Source organism: Mauremys reevesii, linkage group 10, assembly GCF_016161935.1.
Source record: "Mauremys reevesii isolate NIE-2019 linkage group 10, ASM1616193v1, whole genome shotgun sequence".
In the NCBI taxonomy this organism is placed as follows: Eukaryota; Metazoa; Chordata; order Testudines; family Geoemydidae; genus Mauremys; species Mauremys reevesii.
This window is the reverse complement of record NC_052632.1, coordinates 19,348,392-19,369,343: the sequence shown is the minus strand read 5'-3', so window position 1 is coordinate 19,369,343 and position 20,952 is coordinate 19,348,392. Positions and strand designations below refer to the sequence as shown.

Here is a 20,952-nt window from a genome sequence, read left to right as displayed (position 1 = left end):
TGCTACCCCAGCCTGCTCTGCTGCTTTTAGCATGCTAGGTTGAGCAGAGCTAACACATGTCTGTCTACTCAAGCTGGAAGCACACTCCCAGTTGTAGTGTAGACATACTCTTAGAACAGGCAATATCTAGCAAAAAGAAACATGAAACAACAACAAAAGCTATAGTCTTCTTCTCAACTGAGATTGTGAGGGCCCTCTAGCCTCCTGTAGCCGTAGATAGGGCCTGCTTGTTCTCTTACAGCATTCTGTTCCAGCCACAGGAGAGCATAATCTCTGCTCTCTTTTGGTTGCAGGCTCCTTCATGCACCTTGGGCCTTCATTTATATCATGCAGCCTGGAATCAGACCCAATCATTAGATTCTGTCCAGTTGGGTCAACTGATTCCCAGCACCCACCTGCTGGACTTCCATCCAGAACAGGGCTGACTACTCCTGGCTCTAAAGGGAGAGCACTCTGTTACATTATATGTGAGTTAATCTTGAGAGGGAGGTGTCTTCTGAGCATAGGACTGAGAATCAGGAATTCCTGAGACCCAGTCCAACTCTGACAATAACTCCCTCTGTGGCTTTGGGGAAATCACTTATCACAGTCTTCTACTGGCAATAAAGATACTTTATTCTTCCCAACACCTTGTGCTGTAATATTAGATAGTGCATGTAAAGTCTACAGTCTAGGACACCACCGCACAGGAGCAGAACGTCTTCAAAAAAGTGACATTCAAAGACTTAATAATGTCCTTGGCATTCCACAGTCTCTGTGGATGAGAGAGTCAAAGATATCTGAGATAGGATCCTATTTATTTATTATATAAACTATGAGAGCCATGTAATAATAACCCAAAGAGTGCTTAATATATTTTTAAAATAAGAACCCTAATTTATCTCTTTTTCCTCAAGCATAGTAAAAGTATTGACTTTTATTTACAAAAAGAGGATTTTCAGGAAATAAGAAGCAAAACCCACATCATTTATTAATATAACTAATCTGCAACTGATACTATTTTTTTTACACATTTATAGGGTATAATTATAATAGCTAGGGTTTTATTCAACAAAGTCCTTCAATTCTGGCAAGGTAGGCTGTATAAAATGGCACAGCATCCCCAATAATTATACATAATTCACGAACCAAACAAGTAATGCCAAATTCTGTCCTTGGATACCTGAATGCAACTCCCAGTGACTTCAATAGGAGTCATGCACACACATTCCAGGGTAGGATTTAGAGATGTTATGATCATTTGTTTGGTCATATAATTCTGATTCCTGATTCTTTAACTATTCTCTTGGTATTCCAAGCAAGATGATGGCATACCCCAATTTACTTGAAGGCTGACAGACAACATACAAGTATGAGTTTGGCATGTGTCAAAAAAACCCCAAAACAAATCAATATAATGGTGGATTTCAATACTAAATTAAGAAATAATGGGCTAAAAATTACAAATTCAGAAATTCCAAGTTTAATACAGTATCATTTACTTAGAATACAGATTTTAGCATCTTCCCTTTAAAAAGTAATATTATTTCTCACTATATGCTGCTCTTTGACACAGCCTTTGGATCCCTGGTTTTGTACCTATGATACTCACTCCTGACCCTGTTATTCATCAGTTGTCCCCAGTAATTATTTGAATCCTGGGTTCAGTAGCTCCTCCCCTTAGGCTGGGGGAGGTGCCTTCAGACACAGGCAGGCTTGTGCCTGCCCGCCTCCCTGCTTTTCAACAGGTACATTATCTCAGCCATCAATAGCAGTTTACTCAGGCATATCTACTCTGTTCTGCGAAGTCATTATAAATCCTTAACTCATTTTCTTTCCACACAGATGAGAAATGTCAAACATATATTTAATTGGTTAGATGCAGGCTGATCATCTGGTTTGAATGCTCCACTGGGGTTTCACAACCTTGAAATTTAAAGTGAAAATTAATAGAATTTTTGGTGAGCTTCACTTTGAAGTTATTTGGCTCAAATCCTTTTTGCAATGCTTGCACGCAGAATGAGACGTTAAAAACTTGAAAATTTTATTTGAAGTTTGGTAGATTCTAGTGGAGTAGAGAAGTATCAGAGAACAGATAAAAGAACAGAGGACCACAGAGTAAGGGAAGAGGCATTAGATCTGGTGGCAGGAAAAACAAAAGGAAGAAAGTATACAGGCTGGGGATGGCATGGAAGCAAAGTGGGTAGGAGGCAACAGACTAAAGAAGCAAAAGGGAAGAGTAAAGAGTAGAAGAGCAAGAGAATGTAGAAAAAGGCATATAACAGGGAGATACAGTAGCACAGATGACACCAGATTATAAAAAACTAACAAACCAAAAACCACAACCACAGCCCACACACTCCTCCCTCCCACTTCACAAAAAATGAGCATAAATTTGTAAACAAAGATAAAATTAAATGGAAGTCTTGCTTGGGAGGGAGGTCTGCATCCTTCAGGTGAAAAACTCACACTATGGTGAGGACAATGTGACATTAACACTCCTGAATTACTGTAGTGATGATGGATAATACTGCCACTGCACATTCCTGATACATAAGTGGATAGGAATGGGGATGCTGTACCATCAATCAAGAATGATCTTTGGGAAAGAGGTGGTTAACTTGGGTAAAATGCTGCCTGTCAAAGATGTAATCCTCTTTCTCTCTTGCCCAGCACACTTTGGTTAGGTACGGGATTCTGAATGGAATTGGCTGAGCTAGAAAGACCCCTCTGTAGAAAGAAAGTCACAAGAGGAAGTTAGGTAGCAACTGTTCTGAGGATGGCCTCATTTCAGAAAAGGTGTGGCCCAAACTCAAAATTACTATATTCTTTAAACTATTAAAATGCTTAAATTTGAAAACTACACAGTGCACTCTGAATTCCATATTTTTGATCAACAAAGAATATTTTGTGTTACACTAGTAACTGTGGATATTTGTTAATAGCATCTATCAGTCAACACAAAATTAAGGCAACTCCAAATTTTCTAGGTTAAAGATATTTGAGTAAGAAAGTTTTGATAGTACTGGAGATTTTGATTATTTCTCTTCAAATGCAGATATCTTTTCAGTTCCTATCAGTTTTCAAAGCCTATAAAGGTCAAGCAGATACTTTATCTTCCTTAAGACACTGTGGTCTGTTTTCCATCATTTACAAGTTCTAAGGTTTATGCTTCTTCAAGGAGGTGACACCGGTAAAATTCTCACAAATCTTTTAAATGTGGTCTTTAAAAATTCTGTGAATCTTGGCTAAAACATGTATATTTCTTTCAGCTGGAAACCTGAACCAGAGAAATTTTAAGGAAACAGTCTGATTCTTAAAAAATGCAAGTACAGTTTAGAATAATATGGTGAGTGGGAAACACAGCACTAGAAATTGACATGCAGAGTTCCTTGTGAGTGGGTGTGAGTATACATATACAGGAGATTTTTTAAAAAGAAAACCATGATCGATTCTTGTCTGCACTACATATGTGTAACTGCATTAACTTTTTATTTTAATAACCACTCTCACCAGTTTAGGATTTTAAATAAAACCAGAAGTATTGTAGAATCATTAAGACAAACTGAAGAAGCAAATGAAAAGTTAACAGACTTCAATGTGTTTCTTTGCAGGTATTCTGGAAATAAGAACAGTGGCAGTTGGAGTAGTGGCAATCAAAGGGGTGGAAAGTGAATACTTTCTAGCAATGAACAAGTCTGGAAAACTCTATGGAAAGGTACTGATAATACTGCAAAGAACTTATACTATAGACATATATACTTGTGTACATTTTCTGCTGATTTTTACATAACCTCTGTGCAGTTTGTGTACATTACTGATAGTAAGTGGAAATGTATTGCATCTTTATCCTATGGCAATGGTGGATTTTTAAGCCTGGTTTTAGAAACTAAAGATTAGATCCTTAATCTTGTTTTAGTAAAAATCCTCCTCTTGTTAAATATTTCAGCTCCTAAGGGAGGATATTCAAAGCTAAAACATAAAATATGTTAGTTAAGACTCAAGAGACCTCAGTAATTTATTGAGTATTTTAATAACAAATAGTATTTATTATTTGGTATATGTTCTTCCCCCAACTTCCTCACTCCCATTGTGTATTTAAAGAACAAAAGTGCTAATTTTATGCTATGCTATCATTCACTCTTAACAGAAAGTATGCAATGAGGACTGCAACTTCAGAGAACTGATTGAAGAAAACCATTACAATACTTATGCTTCAGCAAACTGGACAAACAAAGGGAAAGAGATGTTTGTGACATTAAACCATAAAGGTGTCCCTATGAAAGGTAAAAAAACAAAGAAAGAACACAAAGCATCCCACTTTCTTCCTTTGGCAATATCCTAATCATATATGATCTATAGAGAACTAGTTCCAGCAGGAAGATTATTTTTAAGAAGACTGAACAAGTAATCAAGAGAGGCTGGAATACTACTGAAAAACTGAACAAGCTGGACTTGCGCATTTATGTTTATTTTAAAGAGACTTCATTAAAAAGATTTGAAAATATACACAAAATCAGATTTAGTAACTAAAAGTTGTAAAAAATTGTAAAGAGTTGTACAATCATTATGTTAGTAATAGTAACTGGGTAGTTTCTTAAATTAATTTACCCTTAAGAGTAAGTCATGACTTGATTATCTGATGATATTTTATTTAAAAAACCTATCTGCTTATTAAACATGGCTGCTATAATAATAATAAAGCAGATGATAATGTTATGTAAAATATGTCGGACTTTAAGGCTGCTGGAATGATTTGTCAGATTATCAAGTCAATACTAAATGTGGAGATTGAGCAGTATTTTAAATAGTTCCCAGAGAAACTGATAAATTATACATAAACTAGGATCAGAAAAAAACCTTAAATCTTGTAAATTTGTTACTGTCATATTACAATTAAAAAAGCTTGTTTGGAAAATTAAGGTTGCACCACTACAAAATGTCAAATGTATTAACAAGAACAAATACCTAATGCTGCTCTAAAAGATGTTTCAAAATAGTGTATGTAAAATAATAGGAATAGGGAATAAATAAAAATGTACTTCATCTCACTTTCCACAAAATAACATTTTATATAACGACGAAGTAAAAATTCAGACATCTTAAGGTTTTTTATGTAACATAACCTATCTTTTGTATAATTCCTGTTAGGGCATATGGCTTTTAATATTGTTTTTCCACCGTTATTCATGCTTTTTCTCTTGTTACAGCATTAAACTTTATTTTAAGTTATATTTGAACTTTATTGTTCTAAGTTATTTAAGTTGATGTTATTTATAAAAAAAAACTTATTAAGCTGCATCTGTTTCATATGCTTTTAATTCTAAAGGAATAACAAAATGGTCTGGCTGAGCTGCATTGTTTTTTTTCTATGACCAGACACAAAGTCTGGTACACAACACTCTTGCCAACATGCACTGGATGGCAGACAAAAATGACAGCCTGCAGCAATTCTTACAAATGAAGTCTCACAGGGAACAACTCAAAAATGTAAAAAATCTTTTGCCACATACTCCTGCCAATTAAGTTTGATAGCATTCCCAGAGTTACAGCCGATATAGTAAGGTTGTAGCTCTGATAGATATTGGGCTACATCCTCAGCTGGTACAAATCAGCACTGAGTTCTATGGAGCTACACCAATTTACACCACCTGGGGAAATGGTCCAGAAAGTCTAGCCAATAACAATGAAACCTCATGACACTAGAGATTTAAATCCTCTATCCACAGATGTAAAGCAATAGTTCAATAAACTATTGCCACATGAATAGTTCAGTGTCTCTACTTTAATTCTTGCCGTCACTCTTCAGACTGGCAACAAATTTGCCAGTTAATATTATAAGAGTACTTGTATGCTATAGGAAATGGACAGAGATCTCCAAATAATTACACTAAAAAGCAGCTGTTAGATGATCACCATTAACCTCGGATAGATTCAAAGCAGTTTCCAATGGAGTTAAAAGCTCAGTTTTCCGCTACAGACTCTTGAGCTGCATCTACAGTAGGGCTTTTGCCAGTAGAGAAATGTTTTTTTTTTGTTTGTTTTTTAAATCACACCCTTAACCAACATTACTGTACTGGCAAAAGTTTCTAGAGTAGACCTGGCCTAGGTTAGTTCAAGTTTTGAATGCAAAAAATGAAACCCCACTAACACTGTTTGTGTTTAGCTACTCTATTGAAGCTGGATTTAAAATGCAACCATATGCCAACATGCTTAAAATTAAATCCAGAATCAGAGTTGGCTTTTCTAAAGATCTTATGATTAGGTAATTCAAAGAGAGAGCAGTACGATCAAATGTTTCTTAAACTTTGTTGGTAATTTTTATTTGCACTTTTTGATATTTGCCTTGCCTATTGGGCTGACATTGTGACACCTTGAACTATCTGTATATGATCAAGGATCAGAAGAGGTTGAATATCTATGTTCATGTTGCAAAGAAGAATGCCAGCTTATAAGGAAAGATGATCAAGATAAAACAAAAACATTTAAAATCATTGCAATATAATTAACAGGCCAGATCATGCTCCCTTTGATCCATGCACAGAGGATCATTCACAAACGGATCATCACCTTTATCTGTGGGAGAAACTACCTAGCCCAATGTTTGTTAAATGTTTGAACATAAAAAGTATTATAAAATGATAAATATTATTGGCATGGAGAGGTGAAATGTCATTTTTCTATATGGACTAGCCTACCTGATTGATTTTAAGGGAATTCTGCATGTGAGGTTCTTGTAGAATGAAGCAGCACGTGGGCTCCATACTCACAGCCACTGTTCTCAATCAGAACCACTGGATACATGCACTTTTGAAAATCTGGCCATGCCATTTAGGTGCCTAAATAGGAGATGAGCTCTTTTAAACATATGGACCCATAAGTAATTTCATACTCATACTTTTGGAAGAGAAGTATTGTAAATTCTCAGTTATTAGATTTGCTTCTCTAATCAAATAAAATTAGATTTTAAAATTAATACTATAATTGCAGTTACATTTAAAAAAGATTTTAAATTACTGACTAATAATTAACTATTCTGGACCACATTGTGTCCCCCAGATCTTCACGGATATCTTTTTCCCCCTTGTGATTGGACTAGTGTTAGGTATAGGTGGAGCCTATTTTCCCTTACGTCTGTCCCACAAGGTTTACTGTGCGGAGAGATCCAGTCCTCTGTTATTTGAAATCAACTTACTTTAAACAATTTTCTGTAATATTAGTGCTCATGTAATTCAAAATCTTTCCTGTCTTTTTCACTATCAGAATAGAATTAGATATGTTCCAAGGATTATGATATATATTTATGTACTATTTCTAACATTTTCCTGACATTAATGTGTAGAGAGCACCCCATGAAGTTCTCAATTCTGTCCAAGTTCAAGTGCTTTTTAAAACACATCGTTATTTCAAATTCATTTGTACTTTAGCAATAAGAGCCAAAACTATCAAGCCATTTACTAAAGAACAAATCTGACAACTCAAAACTAATTTACCAGAATAAGTCATCTAAGTTAGTATTTTTATTCTACAGTACAAAATAGACTTTTGGAACCAACCTTTAATCAAGGGCCAGTGATAACACATGCTAAGAACTTTGTTCTCTATAGTGGTGCACATACATGATGTATGGAGACTTGGTGAGGTTAAAAAAAAATCTGTGCTGGGTAACCAGGATCGTTACCAGGATGCCAACATTTATGAGGTGCCATTTGTACCTATCATCCAAATTACTCTGCCAGACCCTCTAATGCAGCCTCATATGCTGCTGAATTGGTTCTGCAGTAGACAGAAGTGCTATGTTGCCTCCCTAGGTGGAGATATGGTTACTGAAGATGTTTTAGTGCTTCAAAAGAGCTCAGCAGAATATAAGATGTCTGAAAGGAGTCATATATGGGAGTGCTACAACAGGGAATCACAGAAAGGATATAAGTCAGGGACAATGGGTAAAAAGAAGTGATAGTTTGTGCAAAGAAAAGGGAAGGGAAATATAGCATTGTTATGGGGGAGGAAGGGAGAGAGCTAGCCCAGGTACAAAGGGAAGGAAAGCGTCTACACAGGTGGAAGAAGAAAACAACAATAAAGAGGGGGGGGGGAAAGAGCAGAGATTATGGGACAGTAGAGAAGAAATAACAAAATAAAGAGACAAGGGTTAACAGATACAACCAGAAAAAATAGAAAATGGATATAATGGAAGAGGAAAAGAACAATAAAACAGAAATAGAGGAATAAAAGGGATAATAAAGGATCAGATCCTCAGGTGGGCTGTGGTCACTTTGTGCTGCCCTGCTGTCATACTTTGGATGCAAAAGCTGAATAAGTGGTTCAAGGAGGATCACCCCAATTGCAAGGGTGATCCTGTAGCAGCACAGAGTCAGCGCAGGGCCTTATATTCTGCACTGCTCTCCTTGCTGTCAACTTAGCAGAGAAGAGCAGTGTGGTTACTGAAAAGGGGCCATGACTGGGAAATCACTGTTATGCCTTTCTCCTGGGTTTGGTCTTCAGCTCCTTATGGCCTTTACAGGCCAGTGTAACTTAGAGCAGTCCTTAGGTTGCTCTAACCCAGTGCATAGTGGAAAGCATGCACAGTGAAGCACAAAGATGAGGGCAGCACAAGTGGGAACTTTACACTGTCTCCTAACTTCCATTCGATATTATGCAAGTATCTAGGATCTGATCCTGAAAATCCATCCCACAAGAAAATATACCTCTTGTCAGTCTCAAACCTGAAAAATGAGTTTGGATGTTAGAAAGTGGCAGAGGTAATTAGCCTAAACTGACCAAACCAAAGGTAAGAAGACCCTAAAAATCTAAGGCTAGAAAGACAAAGGAAAAGAAGAAGGAATGGCTGTCAGATTTCTTTTGGTATTAAAATATTTCCAATTTACTCTTTTTCAAATATTTTTTAAGACAATCCTCACATCAATCCCAGTATACAATTGTATTGTATACAAGTGGGGTGCAAACCCTTCTGTCAGCCCAGCTTCTTCCCTTGCCATCTATTCTTCCACTCCCACTTCTGGCACCTTTTCAACATAAATTAAGTGCACTTCTAGTAAATGTACCTATCTGTAGTTCAGTGCTTTGCTGTTGAACTACACTAAGAACCCAAGTTGACTACCAACACGCAACTATATATGGCTATCTACTTGTTATTACACAAACACCTTCCAGAACTACTACCTGGTGCACAACTAATTCCAAAACAATTGTTCCAGACTGCACTGAACTTCTATTGGCAGCAGGAACTCTATATGTAAGGGAGGGGAAGGGATGGCAAAGTTTGACCAAAGACTGGTCTTAAATAGAGAAAAATAGAGCAAAAAATGGGAACTAACTGGTGTCAGTAGTGTCATCTCACCAGGCACTGAAAGTATGAGTATGCTGTTAATATATCCCAGAATTATATTTGCCTTTTTCGCAATTGCATCACATTGTTGACCCATATTCAATCTGTGATCCACTGTAACCCCCAATATTACTGCCTTGCCACTTATTCCCCATTTTGTAATTGTGCATTTGATTTTTCATTCCCAAGTGTAGTACTTTGCAATTGTCTATATTGAATTTAATCTTATTGATTTCAGACCAGTCTTCAATTTGTCAAGGTCATTGTGAATTCCAATCCTGCCCTTCAAAATGCATTCAACCACTTCCAGTGTGATGCCATCCACAAATTTTATCCACTCCATTAACCAAGTCAATAATGAAAATGTTGAATAGTATCAAACCCAGGACCGACCTCTGTAGGTCCCCAGTAGATACATCCCCCGCAGTTTGACAGCGAACCATTGAAATTACTCTTTGACTATGGTTTTTCAACCAATAATGCACCCACCTCATAGTAATTTCATCTAGATTATATTTCCCTAGTTTGCTTACTAAAATCAAGACAACTCACATCTACTGTTTCCCCACTATCCATGAGGTGAGTAATAAAAAAAGGAAATTAGTTTGTTTTGGCATGATTAATCCATGTTGGCTGTTATTTATCATCCTATGATCCTCTAGGTGCATCCTGTAGCCCAGTGAGCTAGCTTGCCTTTATTATATTCGCTGCTTTGCATTATATTCTGCTTTGATGTGATGGTGATGGGGAAGACGATGGATAACATTTCAGGTTGTTCTACAAGGGAAGATGTGAGTATATGGATGTGCAGATGGACATTCTGGAGCTCTATCTACCTTACTAAGCTGGGGTGTTTGTGACTGTGCTAAATGTATAAATAAACTATATTTGTAAATATAAAAGAGTTTCTATAGTGTGAGTGTTGTAACTGTGCACATCAGGGTTCCTAACTATATAATAATTTAAATAATGCTGGGCCTGATTTAGGGACAAGAACCTGTGAACCCTCAAAGTGATAACTGGGGATTCTTAAGTACTCAATATAATTAATACATAATCTAAAGATCGGGCAATAATATAAATTGATTATTTGTTAATTTGTTCCAATATCTTTCTAGGTATCAAAGTTAGGCTGATTGGTCTTTTATTCCCTAGGATTTTCTTTGTTCCCTCTTTTAAAGACAGGCACTGTGTTAGCCCTTCTCCAGTACTCTGAGGCCTTGACCGTCCTCCATGGGTTCTTGAAGATAATCACTAATTGTTCAGAGATTGCTACATCTAGATCCTTAACTACCGCAGGGCAAATTTTGTCAGGACCTGCCCACTTGACGACATCTAACTTATTTAAAAAATTTTAACCTGTTTTTTCCCTATTCTGGCTTGTGTTCCTTCCACTTTGTTGTTAATATTAATTGTGTTACACATCTGGTTACAATTAACCTTTTTAGTGAAAACTGAACTAAAATAGGCATTAAACCTCTCAGATTTCTTGGTGTCATCCATTGTTAGCTCTCCTTCCCCACTAAGTAGTGGATCTACATTTTTCTTTATCTTTCTCTTGCTCCTAATGTGTTTATAAAAATCTCTTTTTATTGCCTTTTATGTCACTTGCTCAGGTGTAACTCATTTTGTGCCTTACCCTTTCTGATTTTATCCCTACAATGCTTGCACTATTCTTTTATACTTATCCTTAGCAGTTTGTCAATGTTTTCACTTTTTGTAGGATTTCTTTTTGATTTTTTAGGTCATTAAAGAGCTCCCAATGCAGCCACATTGGCGTTTTACTGTTCTTTCTCTCTGTTCTTCATCCTGAGATAGTTTCCTGCTGTGCCTTTAATACTGCCTCTTTCGGAACTGCCAGCTCTCCTGAACTCCTTTTTCCTTAGATTTTCTTCCCATGGGACCCTGCATACCGGTTCTCTGAGTTTGTTTAAGTCTGATTTTTTGAAAATATATCTTCCTTGCATGGGATAAATACAAAGTTATCTTTTGCTGTATCTGTAATATGTTTTACACAATTAAATGTCTACTACTGTAAAATACATGTATAATATAGCATAAAGTTAACAGTGGCAAAACTGTCCAATTTCCATGGCCTTTAAAATATTAAATATATAATTTGTTTTCACTTTTAGTTCTACTTTGCAGCCTTTTAAAATATTATCACAGAAATTATACCAGCCACTCAGATTGCCACATGGTTAATCATTATCCAACAAGTATACTGTTCTTTTCAAACCAAGCACTTTTATGGATAATCTGGTCTCTGGGTGAACACATAATCGGTCTGTTCTCAAAAGTCCCAATCTAGCAAGCTACTTCAAGCATGCGATTAGTGCCATTTAAGTCGATGGAACTTTGAAGTCAACAGAACACCCATGTGCTTAAAGGTAAATGCTTTGTTGATTCAGGTCCGAAGCTAGTATAAACGCAGCAAGCTAATACTGACACGGAAAGCAATTGTCACTACACTACACTTACATAAGAATAGCACTTACACAGTACTTTTAATTGTCAGAACACTTTACAAATAATAAGTGGATTTATTTTCACAACACCAGATGAAGTATTTAGGAAAGTATTATTATTTTCATAATTATCTCCATTTTACAGCTGGAGGAACTGAGACAGAGAAGATAGGTGATTCGCCTAAAGCAATAGATGCAGTCACAGTTAAAGCTGAGGTCAGAACTCAGGAATTCCATAATTATTTCTTTATTTACTTACAATATTTCATGAAAAGGAAAGAATTCAGCCTGTTTTTTCCATTCCAGACTGAGTTTTCAGAGGCGACAGTTAGCAAAACTTTTCACTTGAAAATGGAGCAAATTTGATATGGAGTATTTAATGGCAATAAACATGGAACCCTACTCTGCTAATTTTACATAGTCATTTTTAGAGTAGACCTGCACTTTAAAACAGAAACTCCAAAGAGTATATTTTTTAAGGAATTACATGAGGTTTTAAACATGAGGCTTCTGTTAACTGTAATGATTCACACAGCTAAAACTCCTAACAATGCTTTTAAAAAGCAGAGTGTAAATCCAAATTATTTTATATTATATCTCCATACTTTCTAGTATTTTTAAAAATTACACAAAACTTCACGTAGTATAAAGAAAATCAAGCATTAAAAACCTTAGTCTTGTAAATAATCTAATAATGCACTCGCTTAAACAAGCTTGCTTGTAAATCCTGAGGCATTCCAGATACTGAAATTGTATAACTGCTTACATTCCAGACCTAAAAAGGGAGATTTTCTTCAATTTTGTTTGTAAGACAGATTTTAACTCACTACTAACCATTTGTTTCATTAAAAAAACCCTTTTACTTAAATTTTTAAGAAGCTCTACACTTGTAAAGGCTGGGTTTTAACGTCATCAGCTGAACAGAGAACTGAAGTAAGAAAAAATCATTTCACAATGAGAAAAGGAAATAAAATATTTTCCTTTAGTGGGGCTCCAACAAGAACAGGACTTTAAAATAGATGAACATACTTCATACTTGAAAATTACAGTACTTTTTGACCTGTTCCTGAGGAAGGATATTTTGCTATCTGAATCTTTCTTTACCTATGAAGTCTTACTATTTTTACTATCATTCTTGGAACAGTTCTTCCAGTAATGATGGTCCAGGGTCTGATCTGACAAAAGTATTGAATGCCTCTTGAGCAGCACTGAGCACTCATAACACCCACTAAAATCGATTGAGGGCAAGATCTTCAAAGGTTTTAAGGTGCCTAAAGATGCAAATAGGTGCCTAGAGGGATTTTTAGTAGCCCCTAAGCAGGTTATATGCATAACTCACAATAATTTCAGTGGATGTTAGATGCCTAACCCGCTTAGGCACTTTTTAAAATCCCACTAGACACCTCTATGTATTAACTCTACTCTAAACAACGGTACAATCCCGCCCTCCCTGACAAAAGAACCTCAAACAAACATGTTTCAATATACCAATCTTGTTAAAAAAAATCTCCATTACTAGTCTGTTTTTCATAGCCATTTTAATATTATAAGTTATTATTTAGGCTAGACATATTTTCGGTAATAAAAGTTAAGTGCTCCCAGTCTCCCTTTTTATGGGAACAATGTGTAGGGACTCAAAATATGTACCTTATAGACAGCCAGCGTAACATTAATTTAATTTTACATTGGACAACACCAGTTATAAGGGAATAAAATGGCTATGTGGCTATTGGCTGCTAAGTCAGCATGGTCCAGTAGATAGCATGCCAGATTGGGAGTCAGGAGACCTGGGTTTTATTCCTGGCTCTGCAGTTGACCTGCTGTGCTTAGGTAAATCACTTCACATCTCAGAACCTCAGTTCCTCATCTGCAAAATGGAGATAATGATTCCTACCTTTTCTAAAGCACTATGAGACCTACAGAGGAAAAGCACCACATAAGAGCTAAGGATTATTGTCATTTTGGCCTCTATGTACCACTGAAACTAGGAAATACTTTCTTCTGGGGAGTGACAGATCACATTAACATGATTCTTCTTCAGGCATCATATGGTTGTCTATATAACCAGCCTCTCAATTGCCATAAATGAGAACAATTCACTAGACTACATGTTTCCTGCAACCCTTAAAAGAACATGGTAAATGGTGGGATGGGAGGTTTAAAAGTATGAGATATAATAGTAATACCCTCCCACATTTAGTGAATGAGGGTAAGAGAGAACCATGTACATTACACACCACACAAATCAAATCATTGCCTTCCTCTTTTGGGGCCAAATACAGGGTTACTCTAGCCCCTATGACTTTAGGAACAACTGTGGATAGGTAGCACAGCTCCAGTAAGGAGAAGAGGGTTATGTCCAGAACAAGGCGTGTTTTACTTAACCTGCTGCACATATATTTACTTTCTACTTAGTTTAATATTCATGTTCTCTTGTACCAGCACAATGCTGCAATGATGGGGTTCCAGAACTGCAAGACAAATCTGATTCATTAAAAACAAAAACATGATAACTTGCAAAATTCATGCAAACGTTTTTGTTAGTTTCAGGTTTTGTAAAAGCTTATCGTTTTTCAAAAGCTAAAGATTCTCCTGACAATGTCCCTTCAGTATTTTAGATAAATGTCTATTTTAAAACTGTGTTATTGCAGACTAAGCGACATATAAATATAGAATACTGAAAGCAAGAACCTCCTTTTGAGATTGGAACCTGAGTGGTAGGACAGGAATTATACAGTAAGCCTGATGACAGTGCTAATTTCAGCTTTCCTTAATGCAATTGTGGTTCATTCTTTACTTATTGTACTTGAAAGGAAACACAGAAATTAGAACAAGGAAGAAGAGCAAGGAAGGCTACAAGTCAACAACTGAAGACTGAGAGATGCCCAGCCTTATTATGCAGTAGATATGCATGGTCAGCTCATACAAGCAAAAATAATTCTGTAAATAAAAGAAAGACCTATAAAAAGTAAAATGCCTTTTGTGTAGGGCCACAATCCTGCAGCCCCTATTCAGAATCAGTTAGGCAGCACACTCAATACATGTAGTCAGACTAGAGTGGTTCTCCTGTGCTTTCGCTATGGGCAAGCTATGTGAGAATCGTTGCACGTTAGTCCAAAGCCAGGTGCCCTGGTCATAAAACACACCTTGTGATCATTCTACTCCTATATCTTCTAGAGCTGATCGTGAGGCATCCTGTACAAGCTGACACAGCAGAGTCAATGCAGAATGAAATGCTCACTCAACACTATAGGCAGGTGATGATATAGAGCCGTGGTGTCCAACCTTTTCAGTCTGAGATCCAAACATATTTCAAAAAGATCAGAGGTGCACAATCAGTATTTAGGGACAGATTATCTGCCCTGCTCTGCTCCCTTGGTCCATCCTTTCTGGTCCATAACTAACAAGTACAAGTTAGAGCAGCCTCTCTGATGCCATAACTTTCACTGGAGCTAGGGCTGGAGCAGAGAATCAAGGACATGGAACAGGTTGTTGGTTCTCAACTTTCCCCCCTCTCTTGCTCTTGGTGTTTGGCTAGGAGAAGGTCTCCCTTAGTCTGAAACAGAGCCAATAAAGTTCCTGTACTGGGGCTCTGACAGCCCAACAGCGAAGCAGATATGGAACAGTCACAGCCATTCTATCATTTCTCCCCTGCAGTGTAGCAGGTGCCCATTGGGGATGCTGCTGAGCAGCTGAAATACTGAGGAAATTACTGTTGTTTAGAGCACTTTCAGTTCCCAGAGAGCTGCTGCTGAGACTGCAGAGGAGTTGATGGGAGGCAGATGGGAAAGCAGCTCTTCCTACTTTTGCTGCATAGAGATGGGGTTGATTCAAACTCTTCACTTTAAAGATCATAGGATGCAGCTCAGAAAATGCATTTTCAATTTATAATCAAATATAAATTGTCAAGACTGTGGGCCACCACTTAGACCTTCCGGCATCATAGGTTGGACACCCCACAGTAGAGGCACTTGAACCAGGAAATGAAATGGAACAAGGGTGTATGCTGGCATCAAGAGAATGGGCTTGAAGTAAGATGCTAAGCAGTGGGAAGGATCAAGAAAGCAGGGCCGGCTCCAGGTTTTCTGCCATCCCAAGCAGCAAAAAAAAAAAAAAAAAAAAGCCGATCGGCAGCACTTCAGCAGCAGCTAAATCGCGCCACTCCATTCTTCAGCAGCAGTTCGGCAGCGGGTCCTTCACTCCCTCTCTTCCTCTTCGGCAGCACTTCAGCGGCAGCTCAAAGAAGAAGAGAGGGACTGAGGGACCCGCCGCTGAATTTCCGCCGAAGACCCGGATGAGCCACCCCAATAGCGGACGGAGTGCCGCCCCTTTGTAATGCCCCCCCGCAAGCACCTGCTTGCTTAGTTGGTGCCTGGAGCCGGCCCTGCAAGAAAGGCATGGGGTGGTGAAAGAGCTGGTCCACCAGGAGCGAGGAGGAGGAATGGTAACAGAAGGGAGAATGGTGGAAATCAGATCCAGGCAGCAGGAAGGAGTGAGAGGAAGACTCACGTACCACTGGATGAAGTGGAGAAAGGGATCTCTGCACAACAGATGAATGGCCATATGAGGCCCTCATATTAGCAGCTATTTTAAGTATTTGACATTCACATTCATTTTTTTCTTTACAGATTTCTCTAAAAGCAAATATTAGCAAAACAGCAAGATATATGTATGAGTCAATCCAAAAGTTCCAAATTATTATAATTTTTTTATTTGGATACCCTTTACAAAATAAAATGGAAGTGTGAATAATGATTTCTGTTGACAATTATATTAGACTTTGCAAAGTACTATATGTTCCATTCAGCTATTCATGCTGCAATGCATTCTGTGCATTTGAAAAATACTCACAAGCTTCAATGACTGCTTTGGATTTGCCAGACTCCTTAACTGGTGCCTTGGTAATAGTATCCTTCTTGCTACTATTTACTGTGGGCTTCTTCAGGCACTCTAGATTCCATTTCCTCCAAGCAAATTTCTGTGGCTTTAGACCTGAAAAGCATAAGTTAACTTTAGAAAAAGAAAGAAGTATTTGGTGTTACTTTTGAAAGCTATCCTATACCAGACATGTTATCCTTTCAAATGAAGTTAAGATTTTTGATTCCTTTTCAGGTCCCGAATCTGCAAACACTTAAGCACATGCTTAACTTTAAAATAGTAAGCAATTGCACTAACTTCCCTAGGAATTCTCACATTCTTAAAGTTAAGCACAGGCATGAGTGCTGGCAAGATCATGCTCACGGTTTGATTTTGTGCAGATTACTATTTATTTGTATACAATTAACAGAGATTCTTAATTTATGTCAGCATTTGGAATAACTATTATTTTCTTAATTACCGTTTTATGAAAGATGTTTAGAGAGTTTTACCAAAGTATTCTGGTCTTTAACAGTTGTTGCTCTAACTGCACAACCAATACTCATTCATTTTACCATCTGCAGTGGAATTAGGAATAGTGGTGTCAGTTTTTCTTCAAGAGTTTTGAAATGCACATCTTTAAAATTCATGTATTTGGTGACACATGGCTAATTTAAACAAAGTTTGTTGTGGCTCATGCTAGGCTTTCACTTGCTTGAGTAGCGTTATTTTTTTAAAAAGTCTTTCTTTCCAGGTTTGGACCTTGAATGCCCATTTTACTATTCAATATTTTGTTTTCATTTCATTATCTTAATTTACTATTTTTGTTAACTTCCTTTTCCACTTGATTTTGTGTATGGATATCTTAATATATATTTCATGAGAGGAGAAATATCTTTATTTTATAGTTGTTCCCATTTTGGAAATTTAACATTACAAAACATTTACAATGAAAGATTTTGTTAAGGCTGCAAGTTATCCTGGCTGGGGTCTATAATTTGCTTTATTTGGTGGCTTTCTATTTCCTTGCCAGTAGTGTTTTACTGCCTCTAACCCAAACGTTTCAGTATTTCCAGAGACATATGGAATCCAAGCCACAGCAGTGATCTTCTAGTTATCTTTTGGCATTTGGTCCAACTGAATTCTTGATAACTCTGCCCACTGTCTATTTACTGTAGACACATATTACAGGCTAGATTCTTGGGTTTAACTAGCTCGTGCCAGTGCAAGACCCTTTTGGGAGTTATGGTGCACATTTATCCCTCAGCAGGTTAATATGTATGTTGCTGTGAGCAGCAGGGTCTCACTGGGAATTAACTTTGTTCTTGCCCAGACAAGCAATAAAAATATAATCCACAGGACATTATTCTGACTGCTGAGGAGCCCTGCCATGGTAAAACAGCATATGCAGAGAAGAGTGGTAGACTGTGACCTTGGGGTGCAGAGACCTCCTAAAATGAGATTTTTAATGCATTTTTTTTCTCTGAGTAATTTTCTCTTTGTCTCCTGTTAAGATCAAAGTATTTTTTGCCTGAAAAACAATGCTTTTCAACAGAGGGGGAAAATATAGAGAAAAACATTTTTGGCATTTTACAGGTATATAAAAATATATTTCTACTGTTTATCACAGCAGTGCAATGTTTAGCCAATGCACATGTCAGTGAAGCCCACATTGGCTAAAATGTAAACAAATAAGCGCTAAAGTAGTCTGCATCTGATATATAATCAATAGTCCAGATGAAGTTCAGTCTAAAAACATAAGAATGGCCATAGTGGGTCAGACCCATGGTCTGTCAGTATCTAGTATTCTCCCAGTATCCTGTCTTCCCACAGTGGCCAATGCCAGATGCTTCAGAAGGAATGAACAGTTCGTGGCAATTATGGACGATCCAGTCCCTATGTGACAGTGTATATACACCCCGACTAGTATGTAAGGGGTAAGGAGCTGCTTTGGGCTGGATTGGCCCTGTCAGGCTGCTCCTGCAAAGCATGCCAGGACTGGAGGAGGAGCTAAAAGAGAGGGAACTCCACTCAGATGGGGGCAACCCTGGGAAAGGAACAAACTGTTCAGCTTCTCCAGCCCTGGAGAGAGGACTGACAGCCTACTGAGCCCTGCCCTTGCAGAAGGAGGGTGCAGAACCCCTGAGTTGAAGGGGAAAAGAACAGGGGCTTGTACTGGAGCCCAGTGAGCTCTGAAGTGGCCTTGATACTCCCAGAGTCCCATATCCTGGAGGGAGCTGATTACAAGTTTGTCTTTAGTTTAACCTATTTTGCTGACTATGGGATGTTTGGTGGCATCACAAGGGACATAGAGAAGGGACTTGACAGTCAAGAGTCCCCAGCTGGAAGGTTGCCAGCCCACGAAAAGATGCCCCACAGCACCCACTGGGATGGGGATGGAGTAATTCGATTCAAGCATGTGCACTCCCCATATAACCCAAAGGGGGTGCCCTACCCTACCACAGAAAGATCTGGGACTGTCATCCAGTCCCAGTTTCTGGGAGTCAGAGTTTTAAAGACACCTGGAGCATGGGATTGTGTCCCTGCCCATCCTGACTAATAGCCATTGGTGGACCTATCCTCCATGAACTTATCTAATTCTTTTTTGAACCCAGTTTTACTTTTGGCCTTCACAACATCCCATGACAATGAGTTGGTGTGAAGCAGTACTTTTTAATATTTGTTTTAAACCTGTTGCCTATTGATTTCATTGGGTGACTCTAGGTTCTTGTATTCGGTAAAGGGTAAATAACACTTCACTATTCGTTTTCTCCACACCATTCATGGTTTTATAGACCTCTATCATATCCCCCCTTCGTCATCTCTTTTCCAAACTGAACAGTCCCAGTCTTTTTAATCTCTCCTCTATATTCTGCTCTATATCCCTAATAATATTTGTTGCTCCTCTCTGTACCTATTCCAATTCTAATATATCTTTTTTTGAGATGCGGTGACTAGAACTGCACACAGTACTCAAGGTGTGGGCATACCATAGCTTCATATATAGAGGAATTATGATATTTTCTGTTTTATTATCTCTCTCTTTCTTAAAGGTTCCTAACATTCTGCTAGATTTTTTGACTGCCACAGCACATTGACCAGATATTTTCAGCGAACTATCCACAATGACTCCAAGATTTTTCTTGAGTGGTAACAGCTAATTTAGCTAACATCATTTGTATGTATAGTTGGGATTACATTGCATTACTTTGCACTTATCAACATTGAATTTCATCTCTATTTTGTTGCCCAGTCACCCAGTTTTGTGAGATCCCTTTGTAACTCTTCACAGTCAGCTTTGATCTTAATTATCTTTACCTGCAAACTTTGTCACTGTCCCAGCACTGTTTACCCACTTTTCCAAATCATTTATGAATATGTTGAACAGCACAGGTCTCAGAATGATCGTCGGGGGACCCTGCTATTTCCCTTCTCAATGTGAAAACTGACCATTCATTCCTACCCTTCATTTCCTATATTTAACCAGTTACTAATCTATGAGAGGACCTTCCCTCTTATCCCATGACTGCTTACTTTACTTAAGAGCCTTTGGTGAGGGAGCTTGTCAAAGACTTTCTGAAAGTCCAACAACACTGTATCAACTGGCTCACCCTTGTCTACATCCTTGCTGAACCCCTCAAAGAATTCTAATAGATTGGTAAAGCATGATTTCCTTTAAAAAAATCTCTCTTCCGCAATGTATTGTGTTCATCTATGTCTGGATGTTGATTAAAAGCAAATAAAATCTATTATTATTATACCTTGGTAATAGACCATGCAGACATTAATAATAAAAATTTCAAATCAAATTCTGCTGCCAAAGAATGTCTATCAGACCAGACACAGCTTGGTCCCTGTAATAATCTTTATAGAAATTGAAAAAAATTGCTCCTGGAAAATGGAATAAACTGCATTCACCCCAGGCTTTCCAGTTCCAAGTATTTTCACAGAACATTTAAGATTAATTCATGGGGAAGATGTTCTAGTGCTCCCTCCAACACAGATAATTCACGTCGTCTCTCTGCCTACTTTCTTTTCCAATAATCACCCAACACTTTCTCTTTCAATCATGGCCTGAAGATTTTACATTCTTGCTGCATTGCTGTGCTCACCACAGATTCTTCCTGAATATTCCCTTCACACAGGATCACAGAGAAAGAGTCAGAATGGTGCATAGGGTGACCAGATGTCTGGTTTTCGACCGGAACACCTGGTCAAAAAGAAATCCTGGCAGCTCCGGTCAGCACTGCTAACCAGGCTGTTGATTATCTGGTTAGCGGTGCAGCATGGCATGGCTGGCAG

The 20,952-nt window shown here is 37.8% G+C and overlaps 2 protein-coding genes across 11 annotated transcripts in view; one reads left to right on the top strand and one right to left on the bottom strand.

The window, feature by feature from the left end:
* FGF7 (fibroblast growth factor 7) overlaps positions 1 to 5,154 on the top strand; it is a 97,472-nt gene extending 92,318 nt beyond the window's left edge. For all 4 annotated transcript variants that reach the window (XM_039490439.1, XM_039490440.1, XM_039490437.1 and 1 more), the window contains 2 exons: positions 3,594 to 3,697; positions 4,130 to 5,154. In XM_039490439.1, the coding sequence (XP_039346373.1) occupies positions 3,594 to 3,697; positions 4,130 to 4,324 (299 nt within the window). In that variant the 3' untranslated portion in view covers positions 4,325 to 5,154. The remainder of the gene's footprint in view (positions 1 to 3,593; positions 3,698 to 4,129) is intronic.
* FAM227B (family with sequence similarity 227 member B) overlaps positions 1 to 20,952 on the bottom strand; it is a 203,421-nt gene that overhangs the window by 157,976 nt on the left and 24,493 nt on the right. For all 7 annotated transcript variants that reach the window (XM_039490421.1, XM_039490422.1, XM_039490427.1 and 4 more), the window contains exon 10: positions 16,645 to 16,785. In XM_039490421.1, coding sequence (XP_039346355.1) covers positions 16,645 to 16,785 — 141 coding nt within the window. The remainder of the gene's footprint in view (positions 1 to 16,644; positions 16,786 to 20,952) is intronic.